Genomic DNA, 26,517 nt, shown 5'->3' with positions numbered 1-26,517 from the left:
AATAAATAAATAAATAAATAAATAAATAATAGATTGTCAAATCACAGGTGGGTGAGTTCACTTTTCCTTAGAGAAGGAAACAGACACTGAAGATCCAAAGGTTCATTTAGAAAGACTGTGTTTGTATCTCCCATGTAGGTGGGACACGGAAAGAGTGAAAAATACCTCAGTTATAATGCATAATGTGGAAGTAAAGATTGATCCTGGCACTTGTATCTCCATCAGTGTATAGATTGTGAAAAGAAAACTCTATGTTAATAGCATTAAATATATGCCCTTTCATGTTGGTACATATAATAATTCAGCACTTTGAATATTCGCTTAGGTGATTATTTTGGGAAACAATGTATAAGAGAAATATATGTATGGCATTTACTAAAACTCAAAAATATCTCATTAGCCTATATATTTAATTATGTTCAGGGGTTTAAATAACACCAATCTACCATTTAGAGGGGTGTGTGACTCCTTTTTATAACGAAAAACTTTGATTACATTTAGGCTGGGAAGCCTTGAAAAGTCAGTTCCGGTTTCCACGTCAGTTTTACAATAAGTTTACTGAAGACATGTGGGTTGATTTACACCAAAGGTGGCATGAAACTCTACTTTGCTTTTGATTTTCCTTTCATTTCCATCCTGTAGAGAAAGAGCTGTGTCTGTCTTTCACAGTGCGTCACAGGCTGTCGCTGTGTTTTGCGGATTTGCCTGCAGAATGAATTCATCTGAAAGTCCTCTCTGACTTTTACCCAGATAGCCCTGCTCCAAGTCTCTATCATGTTTCTTTGAGAATAGTCATAGGATCCGTATCACAGACAGTTTTTATAGAAACAGAACAAAGCCTCACTTTTGTATGTTTTAATTAAATGATGTAACTGACTGGTTAAAATCAAATCCAAACAGCTCACTTTGGTCGAAACTTCTACACACAAGATCTGATGCCAGCTCTTCTTGCAGACCTCAGCTTTTCTCTCTCTTCATCCTACATTCTTTTTTTTTTTTTTTTTTAATAGCCACAATGACCTTCACGTGTTGCTGCTCAAATGATAGTTTCTAGAAAGGCCTGTCTTGACTGTCCTACCAGCAATAACACTCAAGAGACCACAGTAGTCTCCATGATTTCATGATCTTACTTTTCAGTCTTCATAGTATTTGTTTATTTTTTAAGGTGAATTTTTTTTAAGATTTATTTTTGTTTATGCATACAGAACTGAGATAAAGGTCAGAGGTGCAAGGGTGGTGAGAGAATTCACCAGAGACAGAGTGGGGAGCAGAACAGTGACTTACGAAGCACACTGCTGAGGGGAGCAGCAGGAAAGACAGGAGAAGAAGAAGTCTGCCGTGCCATGTGGGATACCTCCTTGGCCAGGGATTGAACTGTCACTGAAGTTGGGGCTAGTTCCACACTGCTACGCTTTAACCAGGGAGGGCCCATGGTATTTATTTTTATGTGAAATTATTTTAATAATGTAGCTACTGGCTTATTATCTGTCATTCTTGCAAACAGACTTTTCCTGTATTTGTCACTACTTTACCCTATTGGCTGTCATACTTTGCTAAATACTTTGCTAGGAAGTTCAGGGTTCAGTAAATAGATGCCAAAAATGTAGGGTCCTTTGAGGGCATGGTTGCCATCTAATTCAGGAGATGATCTAAGGGTAAGAGAGAAATATAAGGCTAATTGGGTCAGTTTCACAAATGCTCAGATTGGAGAAAAAACAGAATCAAAGCAAGAGCCATTGCACAAGGCCTAGAGAATTTGGAAAAGGAGAAGCTTCTGTATCTGTATCTGCAGAGACATAAGTCATGTAACACAAAGGTTCAAAGGTAGAATGTGTAGGTGGTTCAGGTAGACAGAGCATGTCAGCTATGAACACATATCGTTTCCATTATTTTCTTCCATAAATAAATACTAAAAAAAAAAAAAAAAACTAAAATAAAGAGATCAGACACGCGTAGTCAACCATTAGTTTTACCAGTGGTGATCACTTAAATGCTACTAAGTAACTTCTCTGATTTTTACATGCTTTATTTTTTATTGTATTTTAGATGTTATTGAGGTCCTCTTACTTTAACACACTGTATATGATTTAGATATAGCATCACACCATCTTCATGTCTATGAAGTGAGTGTCACTGAGACACTCACTGTCCTCCACCACATAACAAAGAGGAACATAACACCTGTCACCTGTGTGACAAATGTCATGGGACTATCTGTGTAAATGTATGGAATTGTTCTAGGCATAATGTGTGATATGATTTAAACATGCAATGCATTTGTGTTTTGCTGTTTCTATTATAATAATGTGTACACCCCTCCCACACACACATTACAAAATGATACAATAATTGAGAAGACTTCTGTGATGCTGCATCCCTTTGTTTTAATGATATGGTTAAAGGTAGTAACCAAAAAAATCCAAGAGGCCACTAAAAAGACAAAGTATATTTATTTGTGATCAAATAATAATTCGGTAGCACACATTTGGGTAGGAATCCAAAACATGTTTTGAATAGGTACAGAAGTCAGGGGGTTTTTCATAGAAAGAAAAATAAATAGAATGAGGTGATGGTCAGGTGAAAATGGCATAGACAAGGGAATGGAGGTAGAAGTTAACTCTTTCAGTCCTTTCAAGCAGGGCATTCTCATGAATGTCAGTTTCTTAGAAGGTTGGCAATCCAAAGCCAGACCCAAAGCCAGACACAAAGGTGTTTTTCTGTAGTATTGACTGGAGTTCCACTTTGAATCACATCCCTTATGTCAGTGTTCACAATAGCAATTACTAATGCAATATAATCTGGAACAAAAGAGAAAATTGTTTTTATAACATTATCTTTAAAAGTGTGTAGCGGTCTTGACTCACATGGCAAGGTTTAAAGAAAACCTTGTATTGCATGGAAGAACTTTAGTACATAAAGGAAAGGTGGAAGAGTTGAAAAAGTGCATATAATTCTCAGGGACAATTTAGTTCCTTAGTACTAAATTTTTTGGAACTTTTTTATTTGTTCCAGAGTATTGGCATTGCAGGCACCATATTTTGGCTTTAAGGGCTCGTGTTGTTTTGTATTTTTGTTGTTGTTAGATTTTATAAACCATGTTTTAAAACCTTCATGGTATTAGATGAACTCAGGGGCTCATTGTTCCAAAGATAGAATGATGTTCTCATAAAATTGCTTCATTCAACTTATAAAGTCAAATTGGTATTTAATTCAAATTAAATTTTGAAAGTCTTTCAAACATCCCCCTAGTGGGGAAAGTGTTGGTTAAAATTTCCATTTTCATTCACCTGATGTCTGAGTATTCATTAGATTTAGTTTTCCTGTTATATTTCAATATTCTCCTCAAAAATGTGTTATATTTTCCTTCAACAATTTCTGATGTTAATAATTTAGCCAAAATGATATAAACTAGCTTAAAGATATAAACTATTTGCAAGTTAGTTGTATACCAGGATGATTTTAGGCACTTTTTAAATTATTTCTGTTGTAATTACACTAAGCCTTTTTTGGTGCTATATTTTATTTTTATAGATGTTTATCTGATTGAAAACAGAGATTTAAACTTAAGATATTTAGTTCTCAACTTGAACTAACTCTCTTCACTCATTAACTGATTAATATTCAAGAACAGTTCTAATACCAACACAGTGAGGTTATCACATGTACATGCACACATTTTCAACAACAACAACAAAAAAGACAGTCCTTTTATAACTAGATGCTTCCTAACTAATTTGACCAAATTTAACCATTTTCAAAAATACTTTGAATATAAAATACTAACAGTATTGAAGGGCTGAGAAGAAAGCAAATAAAGAAATGACTTTTCCCTGAGTTATTTAGTACACAATATTGTTGCCTTAGACATAAAACTTTCAATGGCATATTTGAAGTCTTTAATGTGATATTTTATGATAGATAAAACCAGTGATTGAATATCTTCCTATAGGGAAAATAAACTATATGTAAAATACCTTTTCAATATATATCTTGTCAGCATTTATTTTATCTTATAACCACTAGACTATTTATCAGTGTAGTGATTCAGCTTGCTTTTTTTTTTTTTTTGATAATGATATCCAAATTCCATCATTGTTTAAATATTTAAAATAAGCTACTCATTTTAAAGAATTAATCTTGGAAAATATTACACTTTTGGGATCTATTGATTGATAGCAACATATTTTTTACGGTGGTTTTTTCAATATATTTCATCATCATACATATATGACTATTGCTGAAATACATATTTATCTGCATACTGCATATAGAAATACACAGAAAACTAGAAATAGCGGAAGAATGGGCTTAAACTTGTTTCACTTACTAGTATGCCCAAAAAAACCCAACCAGATTTGGTTTCCGACTATTGATCTATTGGAAAAGACAATGGACTAGATAATTTGGACACCAAAAATATTATTAGAATGTTATAACCACATATTTACCATAATTAATAAATGTTCTGACCCTCATATCCACAGTTACACAACATGTCCAGTCAGACAGTTCTAGCTCTGAGCCACCACAGTCCCTGGAGCTCGGCTCAGTGAAACCTTGTGAATGGCAGACAGACATGTCTGGCATGTTTCCCCTTGCCTGCCCCCTTTTTTGACACCCAGTCTCTCTGACCCCATTGTACCTCTGTGGGCAGATTGAGGATCTCTGGGATGGATTGTGAGGCTTCTTTGGACAGTAGGCCTGCCGATGAAGAGAAGCACGTGGAAAAGAGTCCTTTTTCTGATGTGTGTGTGTGTGTGTTTTGTGTGTGTGTGTATGTATATATAAACATACATATACATACATATACATTGTACAACTTGAGCATGTTATCAACTATTGAATTTTATTTAATATTAGGAATTAATTTCTTTATTATTGGATGAAAAGAATTTTATGATTGCTATCCAGACAGTTGCCTACTTACTGAAAATGTATTTAAAATAATACAACTTTATTGAGTGCATAGTCCGTAAATAGCTTTCCCTGCAAAGTAGTTCAGTTAGTTAGAAAAGTTTGCATAAAATGCATGTGCATCTCTTTCCCAAAAAGAACAGAGGTCAGAAGTCAGACTGCAAGATACATATGGCTGAAATATAATATTTTTTTCTATTTTCTTGTATGCTATTATTATAAGAAATCCAAATATCTTCATTTAATTTTAGAAACAGTCAATTCTCACTTTTCCCTATGTGAATTATTTCCCATATAAAGTATTCACAGATAGTTTTTAATTCTATGTCATTCACCACCTTCTTTCAAAATCGATTAACAGTTGCCTTTCTCATTTTCACTTGGTCTCATCATAGGCTGTTCACATGTCTTTTATTTTAGTATTACTGTAACATAATTAAAGAAATAAATCTTCCTAAAATGTATACTTCTTAAGCAAATATGACAATTACTTTAGAATGAATGGTTCTATTTCCTCTATTAGAATGAATATTCTGATTTAAGAGAAAGAAAGCAAAGAAATATTTTTTTCTGAAGCTTTATATCACAGGGAGTCATTACAATAATGACACTGAATGAAAAATAAGGCTGCCATCCTACTATGAAAAACCAAGTACGTACTCATTCTACTCAAGATTAATTTTATCATTTTTTTTTTTTTTGCTGTGGCCCTTAGTCTGTCTCACTCTATTTTCTTTTTCATTCTATCTCTTTTTCTCATTAGTCTCTGAAAATAAAAAGAAAAATGTAAGGAAAGACATACTTTTAACCAATTTTTAAGAATTTGAAACATTTATATAAATAATGACAAAGATAAAGTAAAGAGAACGGGAGTTAAATGATCACATTTGCATTGCAAGAGACTGAGTAAAAAATAAATGTTACATTATAAATTTTGTATATTTGATTGTATTACTTTTGGTTCTCTTTATCATACTTCTGAAGGCAAATAAATCACCTATCCATTTGACAGATACGTACTGAGTTACCTCTCACAGTGCAAAGACCCAAGACCTTCCTTAAAGGAACACACAGGTCACTGGTAATCAAGACAGACAGTTAAACTGATAATAGATTTGACTGTGATTTAGAGCCTCATTACCGAGTGTAGTCCAAGGGCCAAAGGCATCCCCATCACCTTGGAGCTTGTTAGAAAAGCAAAATCTCAGATTTCACCCCATATTAATGAATCAGACTACATGTTAACAAGATCTCCAGGTGATTTACATGTGCATTAAGTTTGAAAGCACACTTTAGAGTATAAGTTTATAAGTTTAAATGGACTTCAGAGTTCCAGAAATCTCTCTTTTGAGATTTTTTCTCACAAAAATAATAGCAGAGGCCTGTAACAATACATAACAAAAATGTTCATGATAGCCCTGTTTGTAAACAACTCCAAGAGGGAAATACTTTGTTGTATTTCACTCAGGGTTGGTTCAGTGCCATCTAACCTTACAACTGCTTAATTTCAGTTACTCACTTTTCTTGTCACTATTCTAGTATTTTCTCTAGGCACTTTTGTTTTGAAATTTTTCACTTTTGTGGGGTAACCGTTAACATTGGTATGGCCTATTGTTTTCCTTCAGTGTATAAGGTGTATATTTGTCCAAGCTACATTTCCCCATATATTCTGAAAATGTCAATTGCTGTTAAGCCAACATCTTTAGTATTTTACTGTCTTTATATAGTTGGTTCTGTTTCTTGTCAGAAGCCTATTTTTCTAAGATTACTGCTTTTTCTTTGTGTCTATTTTTTTCTAAAATTACTGTCCTTTTTCCTAGATCACTGTGTTAGTAATGTGTCCCTAAATACATATCACTGGATGTATCCCTGATAACATGTTAAGCTAAGGAAGTGTGATAATCAATAATGAAAGCAAAGAAAATATTGTTAAAAGTGAATTATAATGTAAGGATAACATGTCCCCAATATTGTTAAATAAATTCAATGTAATACTGGAATTCCTAGCTGGAGCAGCAAACAGGAAAAAACAAACAAACAAACAAACAAAAAAAAAAAGCAAGAATCCAAAAAGGGAAAGAAGAAGTAAAACTATCACTACATGCAGATGATATCATAATATACATCAAAAATCCTAAAAACTCCATGGAAAAAACTAAACAATCAACCTGTTTAGTCAATTACTAAGATACAGCAACACACAAAAATCAGTAGTCTTTCTATATAAAAACAGCCAATGTGAAGAAGAAGAAATCAAGAAAATCATCCCTTTTAAAATTGAAATAAACAAGAAATCAAATACTTGGGAATAAACCTAATAAAATAAGATGATTTTTGAACTCAAAAATAGTATGATATTATTGAATTAAAAACTCAAAAATAGTATGAAATTATTGAGTTAAAAACTCAAAAATAGTAATGTTTGCAATGTTTGGGGGTTTGCTTTATTTTTGTTTTTCTCTGAGAAGGATAGCTACTCAAGGAGAAGTTCTTTAGAGTGAAAATCCACATGAATGTAAACAGTCCCAATGTGGTAGAGGAGAGGAATTTTCCCTTACCACTCTAGGCTTTCCTGGAATTGGTCATATAATAAACATATCATGAGACAGACAAATAGGAATTAAAACACACACACACAAGTATATGCTTAATAGGGAATCTATATAAACATGTGGATTTCATGGACAATGAGGAAAACCGGTAATATGTACTCTGAAGTTATGGAATGAAATAAGGGAATGAGACATCCAGGAGGAGGGATTCTCAATGATGATAGTCACTTAACTGATGAGAGCAAATGTCCTCCAATTAGATATTTATCCTGACAGGAAGATTGGCCAGTCAGATAAATTTTATTTCCAGTAATAACCCTCATTCTGAAGAAAAAAAAAAAAACAATCTTTCATTTTTCTTGGTAGACAAGGGAGTGATAAAACACCTCCTGAGCCTGCAGGACCTCTTTTGATGTCAGCTTGAAATAACTCATCTGCCTAAGTAGCAGAAGCCTGTTCAGTACCATCAGTGAGATCTTAAAGTATAAGGAACTTGATGACCAAGAAGTCATAAGCCATAATACATTTCTTTCTTGGTAGAATGGTATGTATTTTAGATCAATAGGCTAACTGTAAACAATCAACCAATGAAAATTTGTTTCAATGCAGAAAGAAAAGAAACCTGAAATCGTATTGGACTAAAACTATATTTATGTTTCCCTAATATTACACGTTTTGGTAATGAACCCACAGTGGTTTTGCTTAGGGTGTCTCCTCATTCTGGGAATCAAACTGACAAAGGTCCTCTTTAGAAAATTCTGTCCTGGCAGAAGGAAAAAGCAAAAGTCAGGTGGACATAGCAATGACTGTCAAAATTTGTTCTAGACATATTTGTATATCTGGCGCCCTTCTAATTGACTGATCTAAGCATTCACTTGTCCAATAGCAGGTTTAAAGGAGCCACTCATGAATTGCTCAAATCTGTTCCACACAAGGGATCATTAATCTAGGTGTGTGTGTTTGTATGCATGGAGTGCAGAAAATACTCACAAACAATAATAATCGGTGTTAAATCATCCTTACAGGTTTATCCCTAGGATTATTTTATGTATTCTTTTATCCTCATGGTGATAGCACTGAGGCTTAACATCTTGTGCCACCAGACAGGTCATTATTCGTTGCTATTTACTCAATTTTTAATGGCCAGAACTCTTTCTATCCTCAATAATTATAGACATGATAATGAAAATTGAGAAAAGCCAAGTAAAAAGATAATAATAAGCAAGTTCTTTAATTTCTGTTCCTCATAGACATAGCATAAAAGACTGGAAAATCAGGCCAGAAAGCATGTTATTGTGAAGTTCTCAGCATATCAAGTGTAACGAATCCATGCTACTACTATAGGATAGCATTAGTCATGATTTTGTTTTGTGTTATTGTTCTCTTTCTCATTCTCTACAAAAGCAGCCTTCAGTACGTGATTTCAATGTCCATAAACTACCACTTTTAGTTGTAAAAGACACAGCTGCATCATTCCCATGTTGAATTAATCACATCTTTTTATATCCACAGTCATTAATCCTTTTCACTTTAACAGACTCAGAATTTTGAATAGTTTTAAAAATAACATCTAGTTTTTTTAATAAATTGTATGGCTATCTTTTGGAGCTCATGTCATGTTTATGAGATACAGTTGTTAAAAGAACATGGATAAAAAATTGCATTTAAACACAATTTTTAGATGATTGAATATTATGTTTCCAATTCTGACTATTGTATACTATTTACATGTAATCTGATGACCTTTTAGTCATTGAATACATCAGACATATTTTTAATTAATGTTTAACTATGGGTTATCCTTTTAAAAATTATTTATGAATACAAGAGTTGGGCTGTAGGCTAGAGGTACTTACATTGGGGAGTGAGAGGATTCACTGGAGACAGAGTGGGGAGCAGAACAGGTGGATTGACTGAAATGCACTGCTGAGGACAGCAGCGGGCAACACAGGAGAAGTCTGCTGTGCCATGTGGGTCAACTCCCTGGCTGAGATCAAATTTGTGCTGCAGTGGCTTCTGATCACTTCATAGGGCTGAAACTTAACCCCTTGTGCCACTAGGGAGATCCAGGTTTCTTTTTTAAGACTGACATAAAAATCTCAAAAAATGTGAAGGATATAGATATCACAAAATCAGTATAGTTGCATTTCAATTTTTAAAAAAATCCAAATTATGTAGAGGAAATAAATTGCCCTTATGTCTATGTAGATCGGAAGGAATATCTTGGGTATTTTACAGTTCTTGCTTTAAAAACCTGAAAGTCAGCTCACACTAGTCAACGACCTATTTCACATAACTGCCTGGTCTGTTGTGAGGATTTAAAACAAGGCATTCATAATAAGACAATTGTGGTAAGTTAAACTGATTTCAACAGACTCACATACTTCACTGCACAGGAAGCTTTTGCATACTTGGATTAATCTTACACTGTAGTAAAGAACCATGAGCAATTTATGAATGGATGCTCTTTTATTTGGTTATTGGAAAGGATAAGCAGTTATTGTCTTTAATAAGCCCATATATCTTGATTATAGGATCCACTAGAAAACAACGTTGACTAAGTTCAGGTTCCTGTGGTGAAATTCAATATCTATGAAATTCTAACTTATGAAATTTTAAAATCTCTTCTTACTGTTAGGCTCTAATAAAAAAGGAAAGGAGAGGAAACCAACATTTATCATAGACATTGTATGTGTTCCCCTTGGCTCCAGAGAAGACTCATATTATTTAATCTTCTTTAAGTGATTGCGAATATGGTATGGCCCCTGTTTTAGAAGTGGGAATGCTCAGGGATGTGCCTCTTCACAATGCCCTGCACCCAACAAGTAGAGAGATTTGCATTCCTGTAACTCTGACTCCAAAACTTACATTTTTTTCTCATTAAATCATATTTCCTTAAAATTAAAAATATATATATGTAGGGGTGCAGGTGGTCCTTTTGAATTAATGTTTTTGTGTCTTTTAACTACATACCTTCGAGTAAAATTGCTGGATCAAATGGAAGCTCCATTTTTAGCAGTTTGAGAAACCTCCACACAGCTTTCCATAGTTGTTGTACCAGTTTGCATTCCCACCAGCAGTGTAGGGGAGTTTGTTTTTCTCCACAATTTGACCAACATTTAGTGGTGGTGGGAAATACACAGGGATTACAACTGAGATGAAAAATGTGAAGAAAAAAAAATGAAGAATGATGTGATATACATGCATACATACATATACACACATATATACACACATATACATGTATATAATGTATATATACATATATAATGTATACACACAAATAGAGAGAGAGAGAGAGAGAGAGCGCCTCCCTGGGTTAAAGCACAGCGCTGTGAAGCTAGCAGCAACTGCTTCAGTGCAGGTTAAATCCCTGGTCCCGCAGGTGACCACATGTCCTGGCAGACCTCTCCTGTCTCGCCTTGGCTCCCCTCAGCAGTGTACTTCTTTGATCTATCTGCCTGCTCTGCTCCCCACTCTCTCTCTGGTGCAACCTCTCACTGCTCCTGCAATTCTGGACTGTACCCCAGTTCTGTGTGCATACATAGTAAATAAATATTTAAAAAACACACATGCACACACTACACACACATATAATAAAAAATAAAAATGATGAGAAAAAAGTTAAAAGCGTAGTAAAGCTGTGTCCTCCCTGATGGCGCAACGGGTTAAGACGCAACACTGCAAGCTAGCGGCAGTTGCTTCTATGTGAGTTTGATCCCCTGCCCGGAGGTAATTAACATGGAGCTGCAGACCTCTTCTGACCTGCTCACTGCTCCCCTCAGCAGTGTACTTTGTTAGTTTGCCTATTCTGTTCCCCACTCCATCTTTTGTGAAGCTCCTCACCACCCCTGCACCTCTGGCTTGTAACCCAGTTCTGTATGTATAAAAAAACAAATCTTTTAAAAAAATACAAAATAGTCAATGAAATATATTTAAAAATATATAGTAAACTGAATAATAAATATGTGTTGATACTTGCTGTAATTTTATTCCCTTTTCTCTGTTGTCCGAAGTCCATATCCACATTCTTCAGGGTAGGAGGAGGAACATGGCTTTACCTGTACCTCACAAGCAAATGTGGAATCTGGAAAATAAAAGGAAATTTTCTTAATATCTTTAAATACTTAGTAGATAGAAAATAAAACCTCCTTTAATTATTGATGATGATTATAGGCCAGAGTCCCCTATTTTCATCTTTGAGTGATTGTACATATAATAGTATCTGTTTGGTTATAGACCTTGTTATAACAAGGATCACTGTAGAATAGAGACTCATTGTTCTTGCAGGCATCATTTTCCAAGTCACAGGGCATTCTAACATTTGCAAAATATTCTTTAAAATTTGACTTAATTAACTTTTTAAAATTGACATATGCTGAACCTTATTTTTAGATGAGGCTAGCATTCAAATTAAGTCCAATTTGAGGAAATTAAAGATGTCAGTCTGAAAATTCAGGAAGGAATTAAAAACAAAGACATTTATTTAGGATCCACAAATTGCAATAGTGGCACACTATAGCGCACACAGATTCAGGTAAAAACCTAAATTTAAGGTGCTCCCATGATTGACAAAAAATGATACAGGTTTTATGGGAAGAAAAAGGAAGATGTGGTGAGTGATAAAAATATCATTAAGAAACAATGAGTCTCTATTTGGCCCCATATCAAGGCTTTTAATCCAATTCAAAGGTCTTTGCTCTGGTTCAAGGAAAATGGGTAATGCCTGACTCTAAAATCGCTGCCCCAACTCCATTTTAAACTCCCATTGCCACCATTTCATATTGTGGAATATTTCACCTGAAGAGTGAAAGCATGAAGGGCCTTCCTGGTGGCATAAGGGTTAAGTTGCAGAGCTATCATGCTATCAGTGGTGCAGCCTGAGTAAAGCCTAGTTGAGGACAAGGAGCTGACCCACATGGTACGGCAGACTTCTCCTCTCCCTCACTGCTCCTCTCAGCAGTGGATTTCAGCAGACCTTCCTGTTCTGCTCCCTACTCTGTCTCTGGTGAGTCCTCTCACCCCTTGCACCTCTGGCCTACAACTCAGTTCTCCTATGCATGAATAAATGAAATCAGTGTTTATAAAAATGAGTGAAAATATAGAGGAGATATTGTCTAGCTCTGTGTGGGTGTGAATTGTAGGGTTAGAGTTAAAAGACTGATTAATACAAGAAAAAAAAAATGTAGTTTTGTAGCATGCATAGCTCTTGTACATCCAGGAGAGGCCCGGGAAACCAAGTAACTCTTAAAATGGCTGATGCCAACACCTTCAGCAGAAGACAAAATAATACGCTGTTAGGATGAGAGAAGGGATGAGTCAGTTATGGCAGGTTATAGGGAAAAGCACAGTAAATAATATACGTCTATTATAAAAATTTAAGTCCTTTATTTCTCCATTAAAATAATTAATAGAGAATTGTCATCTTAATTGTATAAAGAGGAACACACTTACAATTGGAGATTCCCCTTAGAAATGTGAAATATCTATAAGATGATAAATTCTACTTTGTCTCTGGATTTTTTTCCTATGCCTTCTAATCAGTAACCAGCTCAAGATATTCCTATGCCACAGAGGCATAGTTTGGTTTTTTATGAAAGTGACTTGCCAGTCTGTAGTGGGCACAGTGCCACCACATGATGGGTGTCGGAGAGAATGAGAATAAGCATCAAGCTTGACAGTGATGTGCTAGGTAAACAGCCAAGAATATAGATGTCTGAGAATGGCAAGTTTTTCAGTTTAAAGTAAAATGACATTGATATTTTGGATCAACGTTTGAACATTGAAAATTACAGCTAAATTGTAATATAATTTAGATTTTACCTTACTGAATCCCTTTCAGTACCTAAAGTACCTATGGGGATTAATGATTTGCACCATGCTACTACTAATATATACATACATACACATGTATATATTAGTAGTAGCATGGTGGAAATCATTTTATAGATAGATAATTATATATGTAATAAACCTCTGAATTTAATGTGTAAATATATATATATATATATATATATATATATATATATATACATATATATATATAAACTGTGCATGTACTTGTGTATGTATATTTTTTTCTCTACAATTGAAAGCTACTTTTGGTAATATGTTGGGTCATGTGTTCATTCTCTGTTAATCTCTGGTTGTGTTCTAAGGGAACACATTTATTTTTTTATGTAAGATTTATTTACTTATTCATACAAAACTGGGGTACAGGCCAGAGATGCAGAGGGTGAGAGGATTCACCAGAGACAGAGTGGGGAGCAGAACAGGCAGATAGACAAAGTATACTGCTGAGGGGAGCAGCAGGTCAGGAGAGGTCTGCCGGGCCATGTGGATCTCCTCTGGGGCAGGCGGGAATTGAACTCATTCGGAAGTGGCTTAAGCTTCTTGGTGCTGTGCTTTATTTAACCCGCTGCGCCACCAGGGAGGGCGAGGAAACACATTTTTTTTAATGATGGACCCCAGCTCATTTTTTTTTTTTTATTATGGTTTGGGTGCTTCATGAGTGTTAATGGAATTTAACTGTATGAGGAAGTCAACAAAGTCTGGAGAATTGTTCTGCGAGAGCTTGAAGTCAGCATCCACAAACTATTTACTTAAAGTCATCCATAACTCAGCAAACTTCTATGTGCATGGAAATATTGAAGCCCTCCTCCCCCACACACAAAACTCTACTGACCCTTGTCTTTGTAGTTATTATTTTTTTATTTTGTCATATCTATAATGTAGACATCATCTCCTGCAGACAACTGAAAAAAATAAGTGCAAATTGGAATACTTTTCAATGTCATTACTGTAGGAGAGGAGTCGCTCACAATTTTTGTGGACAAGCGGAAGCTGAGCAAAAGATCTGAAGGAAGCGATTCCAGTACCAATAGCTCTTCGGTCACTCTGGAGACACTCCATCAACTAGCTGCTTCCTATTTCATTGACAGGGACAGCACCCTTCGGAGACTTCACCACATTCAAATTGCATCCACTGCCATAAAGGTATGAATAAGTGTATCCTAAATGACCTTTACCATTAGTTTTCTCATATCTAAATGCATTTCTATATATTTGCCTGTCTCACTGATTTAAACTGTCATGTTTTTTTTTTTTTAATATGGAATTTCCATTTGTCTTTAACTTTGAATTACTTTAAAAATAAAATTGTCCTTCATTATAATTTCTTCACTTGAGAACTGGGTCAATGTTTTTCATCCCCAGTTATAACTGAAGTACACTCCAGTTGTATAACTTCATCTCCGGAGCACAGACTCTCATAAAATATACCTAGATAAAAGTTGGTTTTACAATACTGATTTATTTTATAAAATTTCACACTTTATTCTTTGCATTTAAAAACATGATTTGAAGAAGTCTTTTGGGGGATCAAACTGATCAGTGACACAAACATAAATACGTTTTGATTTAAAGAGGATTTTCACCCAGTGATTTTAAGATACAATTAATATATTTGGTTCTATTTCTAGAAGTTAAGATACTCTATAACAGAGAACTAGTAGATAAACTCCACTATTTTTTTTTCTCCCTAAGTATACTCAAGTTGTCTGCATGACAACTGGAAAAAGGTGAAGAAAAGTTACCTTTGGTTTTCAGAAGAAAGTAAGAAAAGAGAAAGAGAGAGGCTTGATAGAGACTGTTGTTCTAAAACAAGAGTCTTTGACATCAATTCTCTGGCGACATAGTTCATACTGTATTTGGTTGATGGCCATGGCACAACTTAGAGAGCTAAGAAATAGCACAGTGAAATAGTGGGGTCCAGGACTAAGTTAAGAGCAAGCAAAGTATAAAGAAAATTTCTTATTTAAAGTCATTCATAACCCAAAATTAACTTAAAATTAACATGAAAATATATCATTACATATGCAATTACATTTTATGAAATTAACAAGTTAGCCCAAGGTAAGTATTTTGTCAAAATAGGCAGAAGTCAGTAAGAGATGATATGAAGTATCTTTAGCTTAAGTGTTACAAAAATAATACCACCTATCTTCAATATTAATAAAAGAGGAGGAAGGGTAAATTGCACAATTATAGTTATTCTACTAATGAGTGTAGGACTTGATTGAGTAATCAAATATATAATTTTGTGCTGTAGAGTTAAATATGTAGCTCAGTATTGCTTCAAATGTTTTAGTTAATTTAAAAATATTATAAAGTGTGGTAGTAGAGAGATTTAGCTGAGGTTGCTGAGGAGAAATAGACTTTTTGAGAAATCAATTTCAATGATATAAACAGTGAGTTAAACAGTATTTTCTAATAGAAGGTATCATTGTTGTAAGTGTGTTTATTATATAATTATTGATTTTTCTACTGAGCACCATGCAGAGTTAGACAATAGTTTTTATACTCAAGCTAAGAAACATTGGTTCACATTGCATGTCAAAACTTAATTGTTATTTGTACGCAATTTTGTTTTTTCACGAGAGAAGTAGGTATCACAAAAGACATGGGTTATCTATTTAATTTTAAAGATTTATTTATTTATGTATACAGAAATGGGGTACAGCCAGAGGTGCGGGGCATTGGGTGGATTCACCAGCAACAGAGTGAGCAGCAGAATAGGCAGGTCAACAAAGTACACGGCTGAGGGGAGCAACAGGTGAGACAGGAGAGATCTACACTGTCAGGCATTGCCAATGTAGAACACTTGCCCACAAATCACCCAGAGTCCATCACCATAGTCCATTTTGCTTCCTTCCCTCTTTGTTCCTACTCTTCCTGACCACTAATGTTGCACTGTATTGCGTGCAGATGTTTTTCTTAGACCCTAGAGTTACAATTGGCAATAACATTTAATGAAAGCTTATTATTTAGCTGTATGGTGGAAGTGAACTCCAAAAGAGGAATGAATTGTGAGAAATAAGAGACAGGATTAACTTTGAATGCCTACGAGTGAATAGGTTCACCAAAGAGGTTCACCGAGAAGTGTTTGTTAGCATTCACCACAAGAAAGGTGATCATACTGGACATATTTTGAGCACATGCAGAGGTAACAAGATGGCTGAGAATTTAGTGCAGAAGCACACAAGGAGTGCAGCCACAGGGATGAAAAAGAGGCAGGGCAATGAGACCATTCAACTTTGAATGTAGACTTGGAGTTTTTTCAAGGCTCTTGTAATTTTAAGTGACTTGTGATTGTCTGCTATGGGGTCAAGAGCAGTTTGGGTTATTTCCATATTTGTAGGATAGTCCCTTTGCTCAGGTCATCTCTACAAGCATTTGGGGATCTATAGGCTCCTTGAATTGTATGTTGTTTATGTGCATGTGCAGTTTTCTGGGGAGAGTGCCCTTAATTTTCATCAGATATTGGGGTTTCCTGGTGGCCTAGGCTTTATATCTCACCTTTATCACCACTATGGCCTGAGTTTGATCCCCCACCAGGGAGCTGACCCACATGGTACAGCAGATCTCCCCTGTTTCATTCATTGCTTCCCTCAGCAGTGCATTTCAACCAGCAGATCTACTTGTTCTGCTTTCAGTTCTGTCTCTGGTAAATCTTCTTATACCCCACACCTCTGGCCTGTACCCTAGTTATTCTACAAAAATGTTTACCAGTTGTCAAATGTGTGACTATACAGATAAAGGTATTCATTTGCATTTACAGCAGTATAATTGCTTAGATGTAAGTTCACAAGGTAAGAGGGCTGAAGGGCGGGAGGTGGAGGGTAGTGTAGGTGGAAACCAATGGCATTTGACTTCTGAAGTCCCTTATTCTTGAAGAAAGAATTCAATGCAAAGTGCATTAGTAATATTTTCAAATCAAGGACTTAGCTACTTTACTAAATCCTTAAAGGCTCATTATGTTGCTTCTATATTTTAAAGACCTAATCTAAATGTAGTAAGTAAGACCTACTGATTTTTTAAATTAGGTAATAAACCTTGTGATCAATGCCATGTAGAAGGCATTTCATTTCATCATCAAATGTATAAAGTTGTCCCTCATTTAGGTGATAATGTTAAAAAAAATCCAGTCAAACATGATTGCCATCAAGTAATCCTAAAAACATGATGAAATCTGAATATTCATATTTCCTTATATCATGTTAATTTTTCAAAAACAAAAAAGAATTGAACAAATACTGTTAACTGTGAGCCTATTTCTTAAAAATGGAATAGAATAATTTATTGTTTTATCTCATAATTATGAGTGTAAATGTCTATTATATTTCATTAACACAGTTGTAAATTGAAAGAATGGCTCAAATATTTATGTTGCTTAACTAACTTCTATATTGCCCCTTTTATGGCAATTATATCAATTGAAATTTCTCAGCATTTTTTGGTGTAGAGTAACAACACACAAATATAATAACTAACACATCAAGTATAATGTCTAGCATGGACATTATTAAAAAATTCAATGTATTTGACTGAAGTTATCTAATAGATGATACAACATATATCTCCCTCTGTTTATTTCAAAAGTCTAACAAACTATTTATGCACTTGACAATATTGTTAAGATTAAATTTAGTGTATATTTAGGGCAAATTCTAATTTAACACCTCATATGTATTTTCAAAATTTTTTTAAAATTTTAAGACTGATTGCATACATTGAGTCAAATAAAATTCATTTACTTAACATTATTTCCTATGGCTTCCATAATCTCTACTGATCAATATTGAAATTCATTATTTATGACTTATTCCAGTTTATACATACCTTTGTGTCCACTAGTGAGATAGATATATTTGTGTGTGTGTCTATACACACACACACACACACACACATATGCATATATATTTATATTTATATCTTTGTGTATGTATATATTTCAATCATTGTCCTTTTCAATTCTTGAATATCCAATTGGTTGATTTTATAAGTTTGATCTCTTTATTACAGTCTCTATTTGATGTGACATCTTTCCTCCTACTGTTCTGTGAAAACACTTCTAATGAATGTTTCGCAAACTCATTCTATCAATGCCAACATCTTGTTCTCATAAGATATTTTTCCCTCCTCTTCCCATCTATAGGTCAACTATAGGACATGCTTTCTTATTTCCTTGTCTCATGATTTTCTTGACTGTAGAGCATTTTAAACAAAAATGTAACAACTCTATGTTTCCTAGGCATCTAAAAAAACTTCAAAAATAACCAATTTAATATTATTTACTATTATACAATTATTAATAAGCTGTCATAAGTATTAACAAGTAGTTCTAGTATCTTTTAAAAAGTTAAAATAGTATTAATATATTTCAGTCTTTGTTTTATATTTGTAAAAACAAAACCTTTCAAGGTTTCCACTTGCCTTCCCATAATCACACCAAGATACTTGTTCCCATCGAAACTATAAGTACCATAAAAATGAGACTATTTAAGACAGATTGGCAAAGAAATAGATTTTCGAAAGTTCCTAGATGATTTATAAATAGGCTCTTACTGTATGATACTTCTTTAACTATTGTTAAGTGTTATACAATTTCCTATGAGACAAATTTAATAAAAGTCAGATTCAAAATGAATTGGCCACAGACAGAGAACTTCACTAGAACTTCACTAGCACTCATCTCATCTCAGTCATTGTTCTTGGCTTCCACACAAAGAGTAACCTGAGTTACTCAGCTCAGAGGGAGAGAATAGAGATCAAAACGAATCACTGCTGATTGGTCTAGGAATGCCATTGTCTTCAGTGTCAACTATTTCCAATAGTTTTAAAATCTTTGCCATCATCTGGCCCTCCCTGGTGGTGCAGCGGGTTAAAGCATAGCACTGAAAATCTAAAGCCGCTTCCCCATGAGTTCGATTCCCGCCTGCCCCGGAGGTGACCACATGGTGTGGCAGACCTCTCCTGACCTGCCCGCTGCTCCCCTCAGCAGTGTACTTCGTGGATCTGCCTGTTCTGTTCCCCACTGTCTCTGGTGAAGCCTCTCACCGCCCCTGCACCTCTGGCCTATACCCCAGTTCTGTATGCACAAATAAATAAATCTTTAAAAAAAAAAATCTTTGCCATCACAAAGACATTTAACCAAATGCTAGGGAAATAAATACTTTTTTGAGGGCTAGAAGTGGAATACGTTCTAGACTTTATTTTCAAAAAGCATTAGTAAAGTGAAAACAAACATATTGATACCATTACAAAAAATACCCACTGCAAATATATAAAATGCATTTTGTTAGACAATTAGATATAAATGGAAATTCATATTATATGTTAATTGATTTTTAAATTTCATTTATAATATTGAGGAAAATAAGGAAAACCTGATGTATTTTAAGTTGTAATGCAATTTAAATTTAACTGTATTTTATGCTGGGCTATATGTATGTTAGAATAAATGTCTGACTTTGGGATTAAAATATTGATGAGGTCAGAATGGGAGAGCAGAGTGAGGGAACATCGTAATATGTGGGAGAGTTTAACTAATGAAACACTGGAATTATGCTTGATGTTATGCAACCAGTATTTCAAGACTAAAGTGCATGTAGTTAGCGGTCTTTTGGAAGTTATAGAGGCCTTTGAAAGTCTCCATGAAAAAAAGCTAGGTTGTTTTGTTGCTTTGTTCTTTTTTTGTTTGCTTGTTTGTTTGTTTGTTTTTATTAGTCATATGTTCCACTAAAATTTCCACTGGCTTCCAGAAGTAATTCCACTGCTCATATATTTTTTTTTCTTACTAAATTTCCTGCTTTGTTACTTTAAATGGACTACATTTTATTAAGCCTTCAAAGGTCTTAAAATTAACTGTCTTTCACTTTTTCATTTAAAACATAAATATATTCATTTAAGAAATCACTACTACACCTTTATTCAAACATTTTAAAATATGAATTCTAAAATCAGAATACCTGATTATACAAGGTCTGATGATCATTAATCATATCTGGACAAATAAAAGTAGATTTCTCCTTGCTTTAAGTTCATCATCTCTAGAGCAGTGATCATATAGATTTATTTTAAGGATCAATGTACTAATATTTGAAAAGCCCTTAGAACAATGCCAAGCTTCAAAAAATACTATCTAGTGTTATCTATTATCATATAGCATACAGTTCTTGAGCACTTTGTATATTTCAAGGTAGCATATTCATTGTCTTATCTTTCTACACAGAGTACACTACAAGATAGGAACTCAATAAATGCTAATTGAAATTAAATGAATCTTACTCAGCATGAGAAGAATTGATGATGTTGTAGCAATCAGAAACTAAAGCAGCCCTAGAGTTTCAGATTGCTAAAATTAGATAAGCAGTTGCGACAAGCTTGGATGCTGAAACAGCTTTGAAAAGTTCCACAGGAATCCCAGTAGGTTTTAATCTTTCAACATCCTCATATTTCTTCTGCCTCTGAGTAGCAGAATAACAGCTCTTCTAATAAGCAGGAAAAAAAACGAAACCTTATTTTGGAGCTAGCTTATTTTTACTAAGAACACACAGTTGCTCTTTCTTTTGAACAGTTCTGTATATCCCACTTCCTGTTCTCTAGAGTATCAACATCACAGCACAGCTGGACAGGGGAATCCCATCAGTGTGGCATAGAAAGTTCCTGGCAGAATCCCTCATTGAAAAGCCTGCAGCACTTAGCATTGAACACATGCAGTATTATACACAGTGACACCCAACAAATATTTGTTAAATGTTTTTGAATTTGTGAAATAGCAGCTGTCCATAATAAAACCTAGAAGGGAGAAAAAAAATATTTCCTTAAAACTATGGACAGATTCACTATCTTTTGGATCCATGCATTGCTGGAGAGAGAGCCTAGAGAGAGATGTGTCTCTTCACATACTGAGTTCAAAGAAAGTCAATTCCTTCAAAATTATCTTTATATTAATCATCAGTGTCTGAATACTGAACGAAAAATTAGGTGGGTTTTCTTATATTTGATAACATCTGGAAAGTAAATTAAAAATTGTACTTAACTAGGATTGATTTATTAGCTATCTGGGTTTTGCTTTATTTTTACAAAGAGAATGATTTGAGAGAAAATTTAGGGTCACAATAAGATTGAGTGGTAAATACAGGGATTTCCTCTATTCTCCTGACATCACAAACATTGCTTCCCCAGTATGAGCATCTGCTGGTAATACGGTCATTTGTTACAATTACAGACCATACTTAGTCACATCATGTTGAAGCTACTCTGTAGCTCACATTATCATCCCCCGTCAGTGTTATATATCCTGTGAGTTTGGGCACATGTGTAATGGCATGTATCAGTTATTATGGTCGTAGACGGAGTATAAAAATTCTCTGTGTTCTACTTATTCATCCTTCCATTCCTATCACCAAAACCTCAGGTATCTACTGATCTTTTTCATTATTTCTCTATATTTTAAAAGATTCCATTAAATGTCATATGAAGTTAAATAATATAAACAGAATTTTGTCTTCTAGTTCACCCTTTTTTTTTTTTGAAATTGATCCAACTACATGTCAATAGTAGTGTTATTATCCTAACAAGCAATGTTAGGAATTTCATGCTTTTTACAAAGTGTTCTGTTGTATTCCCATGGATAGAATTAATTTCATAAGAAAGAATATCTATTTACTATCTATTTATCTACATATCTTTATATACCCCATTGTCTATCATGTCACACAATATCAGATGGTGTCAGGATTGCAGAGCAGTGAAAAACTCTGACTCTGGTGTCACACAGTTTCAATGAGATGACCCAATTCTATATTTATGATTGAGTAATCTTGTTCAAGCTAACTATATACTCTTACTAGTTTAATTATCTATTATTAGAAAATAATAGCACTTATGTTTACAGCTTTTATGAAGATCAAAATATTTAATAGGGCCCTCCCTGGTGACTAGCAGGCACAGCACTAAGAAGCTAAAGCCTCTTCAACATGAGTTTTATCCGTACCCGGAGGTGACCCACATGGCGCAGCAGACCTCTCCTGACCCGCCCACTGCTCCCTCAGCAGTGTATTTTGTAGATCTGTCTGTTCTGCTTCCCACTCTTTCTCTGGTGAGTCCTCTCACTGTCCCTGCACCTCTGGTCTGTACCCATAAATGCATGCATAAATAAATGAATCTTTAAAAGAAAAATAATAATAATATATTTAAGGTGTGTGGTATTTGCTAAGTGCCATATAATGTTAACTTTATTGAGTATACCCATTATTACAAGATGAAGCAGATAAGCAGAGGACTAAGAAGCAATCACTAACCATAAAACAATAAAAATAATCTGAAAGAGTAAATATAAGTCAGTATTCCTCTACCTTTTATCCTTTTTAGTGATTCATTAACCCTTTTCAATGAATCACTAAGAAGGAAACTAATTCAAGAATAGAAAATGGCAGGTTGCTTATGAGAACTAAATTATAACAGTTAATTGGAATTTACAAAAAGACACTGAGCCTAGTAAAAGACTAAGAATTCTGGTCATCGTATGTGTTTCCATTAACATCGGTGTAGGGCTATTTGAAAAATTGGTTTTTAGGTCATTTTAAGTAATGCCTCACTGATGTCAAAGAATAGAAGTAACTTTAAGGCTCTCAAATTTACACAATCTTTTGTATAAGCAGTCAAGTTCAATTTTTGCCTAGGTTGTTATCATTAGTTATTAATATTAAGATCATTGTATGTAAGAGGTTTTGACTAGCCTTCTATCTTTATAACAACATTTATCATGACATAAGATAAGGGAAAGTTTGTTTCCCCATTCCTTGAATTATATCAGTTTTAATTTCCTTTAGGAAAACATAATTTATTTCACAAATAATTTATTTGTAAGTTTTTGTAATTTTGTAGATAATTAAAAAGTGTGAGTTGTGGTATGAGATCAAAAATAACCTACACCATTAGGTACTATCAACTTATCCATATAATATAAAGAAATTATTATTAATAAATAGGTGTGTGTTGAACTAATTGTAACAATTAGAAGCATAAGAGTTACAAAAGAATGTCAAAGAACATGTTTTATGTATCTCAGATTTTGTCAACCTTTGACACTATATTGACAACTCTAAAATAGGTTCATAAACTCCATCCCAGACCCAAATTCCTTCCAATTTTTAAAATAACCTGAAATGAGTGTGCCTGTTTCAACATTTTTTATAACATTCTAAATGCTTATGAGTAAACCTTTTTTATTCCATTTTCTTGTTTTATTTTCTAGACCTAGGCAGCAGATTCTGCAGATTTCTGTAATTTCTATACCTTCTTTCCAGTACAGATAAGAAAGAACCTAGTTGAGGCATTCCTAGTATAAATCTCCCTAGCTTTATAGTATTACTCTTTTGGCTTCGTTTACCATATTTCAAATGCAACCTGAATACTGTTCCAAGTTAAATCCCCTACAATATTTCCTTGAACCAAACTACCAAGTCACACAGTACTTGGAGTTGTTTTTTTTTTTTTTTTTCTTTTCCCTTTCCTATTATATCAAATGTATCAAAGATAATAATCTCTAGAACTGAAAAACACAATGTTTTTGATCCTTCCTATTCAGTCATCTCATCACTGACTTAAGTAATGAAATAAAGCACAGATCAGTCAAATTGGTGGAAACTAGAAAGAAGACAAATAGAGAATCAAAACCATCTCAGGAAGCTGGATGGAGTTTAAATAAAGTTTAAAATATGACATCCCCTTCATGTAAATGTAAAATTTAATAAGGATATTGCATCTTTACTTTTTTTTTTTTTTTAAGATTTTTATTTATTTGTGCATACAGAACTGGGGTATAGGCCAGAGGTCAGGGACGGCGAGAGGCTTCACCAGAGACAGAGTGGGGAGCAGAACAGGCAGATCGACAAAGTACACTGCTGAGTGGAGCAGCGGGCGGGTCAGGAGAGGTCTGCCACGCCATGTGGTCACCTCTGGGGCAGGCGGGAATCAAACTCATGCGGAAGTGGCTTTAGCTTCTCAATGCTGTGCTTTAACCCGCTGCGCCACCAGGGAGGGCCCCGCATCTTTATTTTTTAACATCCCGCACATTTAATTCATTATTCCTTCATCTTAAAACTTGAACATTCTTTGCCCAGGGAATTAAAGAAGACCTGGCTAGGTATGAAAAGTAATTTGTGATGTGAGATATAATATCAAATTTATTTTATGCCACTTGATAACAGATATTTCTGACATCAGACTGCTTAAAAGAAACTCAACATTTAAGTGATCAAACTCACTGGAGAATGTGCTAGACATAGACTTTATATTTCAGATTGCTGCTTTTTCCCTCCAGCTGGACTGTAAAAGGTTGAGGTTAAATTACTTTTACATTTTAAAGTGCAGTTTAAAGTGCATTAACTGCCTAACATTTCTGCCCTGAAATGTTACAATAATCTGATATTGTTCTATATCAATTTTTCTATCTATTCTAGACAGAAATCTTAGATGACCTTAATTGTGTTTTCTTTACTTTTAAACTATAGTCCTCTATTAGCAATTTTGGAACTCAGAAGTGGAAAATTTTGTCATATTAAAAATGAGATACTTTATTTTAAATTGTGAGATTTCACTGAGAAACATAGTAATCCTGTCAAGTTTAAAATATACAGCACTAGTCATTTGTGACTTATGTAAGTAGGAAAGGTTGAAACCTGTTTTAGCAAGGTGCATGAAAAATGTACTCAGACTTTCACATAACTCAAAAATGGCTAAAGCAATTTAGTTCAAACTCTCAAACAAGTTCACCTTTGGTCCAAGTTAAACTTTGAAAATTCCAACTAAAATGAAATAATGGTTATAGAAAATCATGACCTAGAAAAGAGATAAAATTTTCAATAATTATTTAACATAATATATGAAATTTTGCTTGATTTTTTAATATAGCTCACTTTACTTGATGCTCATTTTGACAGAAATTGTTGCTGTATGTGTTCATTCTTTCAAAAATGTGTACATACAGTTAAATGTTGATATTCTGTAGAGTGGACATGTAGAAGACAAAAATAATAGAAAAAAGTAAAAACAAAAAGGAATATCCAACCCCCCCTTCCCCCTTGTACCACTATTTAAATAAAGTTAGGAATTAATCAAAAGAATTGAACAATCATTTACATAAGTTATCTCCTTTTGTATGTGAAAAACTTAAAGATAACTAATTTTTTGGTGTGTGTGTGTATATATATATACACATGCATACATACATACATTAAATTATTTTAGGAAAAGGGAGAATTGGACTTAGGGCTAGAAGCCAGATTACTTTTTCATATGCTGAAATTACAAAAAATATTGATGGGACATAATATGATTTGATAGAATATCATGATGTACATTCCACAGAAACAACAATATTGCTATATGTCTAAGCTATCAAAAGGTCAAACTATAGAATATAATTGTAACTGTAGTAAACTAGAGGATAAGTTTAGCACTTTGAATATACATGCCACAAAAATTACTTAGCTAATTTCATATAATTTATTTTCATTGTTTAATAATTTAAAATATATGTTTAATAGAAGAGAAAGGGAAAGATGGGTGAGAAATGGGGAACAGGGAAAATTATTTGATGAAGCATAAATTTGGACCCTGAGTGGTAACAGAATCTTGATTAATAAGAAAATTATACTTTTGAGACGTTGCTTCCATTTATTATAACAAAAATATATATTTGTATGGAGCTAAAATATTTGATCAGCTATGTATATATATACACACACATTTATAAACACAATTATATATAGTATTACACATACACAAGTTTTATGTGCACATATGTAAATTTATATGTGTGTAAATAAATATGTATAAATTCTCCCGTGGCCATTGCAAGTTTTTTTATTCAGTGGGAGAATATAGAGACGCTTCAGGAACTCCATGCTGGTGGTTTCATACCTAACATGTGATAAAACTGGAGACAGATATCAATTTTATTTCTATAGTCTGATTCCCTTCCTGGTAACCTAATAACATCATCTTTCATGGCTGGAAATTTAGCATTTTGATAGAATTAAACATACTATAGATGTTTGTATTTTGAACTATATTACTAATAAATTGAGTGTCATTTTCTGTAGCCTGAACTCTGTGAAAAAGCTCAAAGACAAATCGAGGTCACTCCTAAAGATTTTGTACCTCTTTACAGTTTTCATGTCTAAATCTCATGTAATATTAA

General features: G+C 34.0%; 1 protein-coding gene across 1 annotated transcript in view; it reads left to right on the top strand.

Annotated features, from left to right (window-relative positions):
• The window catches only part of BRINP3 (bone morphogenetic protein/retinoic acid inducible neural-specific 3), a gene marked incomplete at its 5' end in the record, with an annotated part of 138,532 nt that overhangs the window by 891 nt on the left and 111,124 nt on the right, over positions 1-26,517 (top strand). Inside the window, one exon of the mRNA XM_012726775.1 lies at positions 14,272-14,462. Coding sequence (XP_012582229.1) covers positions 14,272-14,462 — 191 coding nt within the window. The remainder of the gene's footprint in view (positions 1-14,271; positions 14,463-26,517) is intronic.

Source organism: Condylura cristata, unplaced genomic scaffold (assembly GCF_000260355.1).
Source record: "Condylura cristata isolate star-nosed mole 26May11 unplaced genomic scaffold, ConCri1.0 scaffold00018, whole genome shotgun sequence".
NCBI classification, from domain to species: domain Eukaryota; kingdom Metazoa; phylum Chordata; class Mammalia; order Eulipotyphla; family Talpidae; genus Condylura; species Condylura cristata.
The sequence above is the reverse complement of the archived record's forward strand: the minus strand, read 5'-3'. Positions and strand labels throughout refer to the sequence as shown.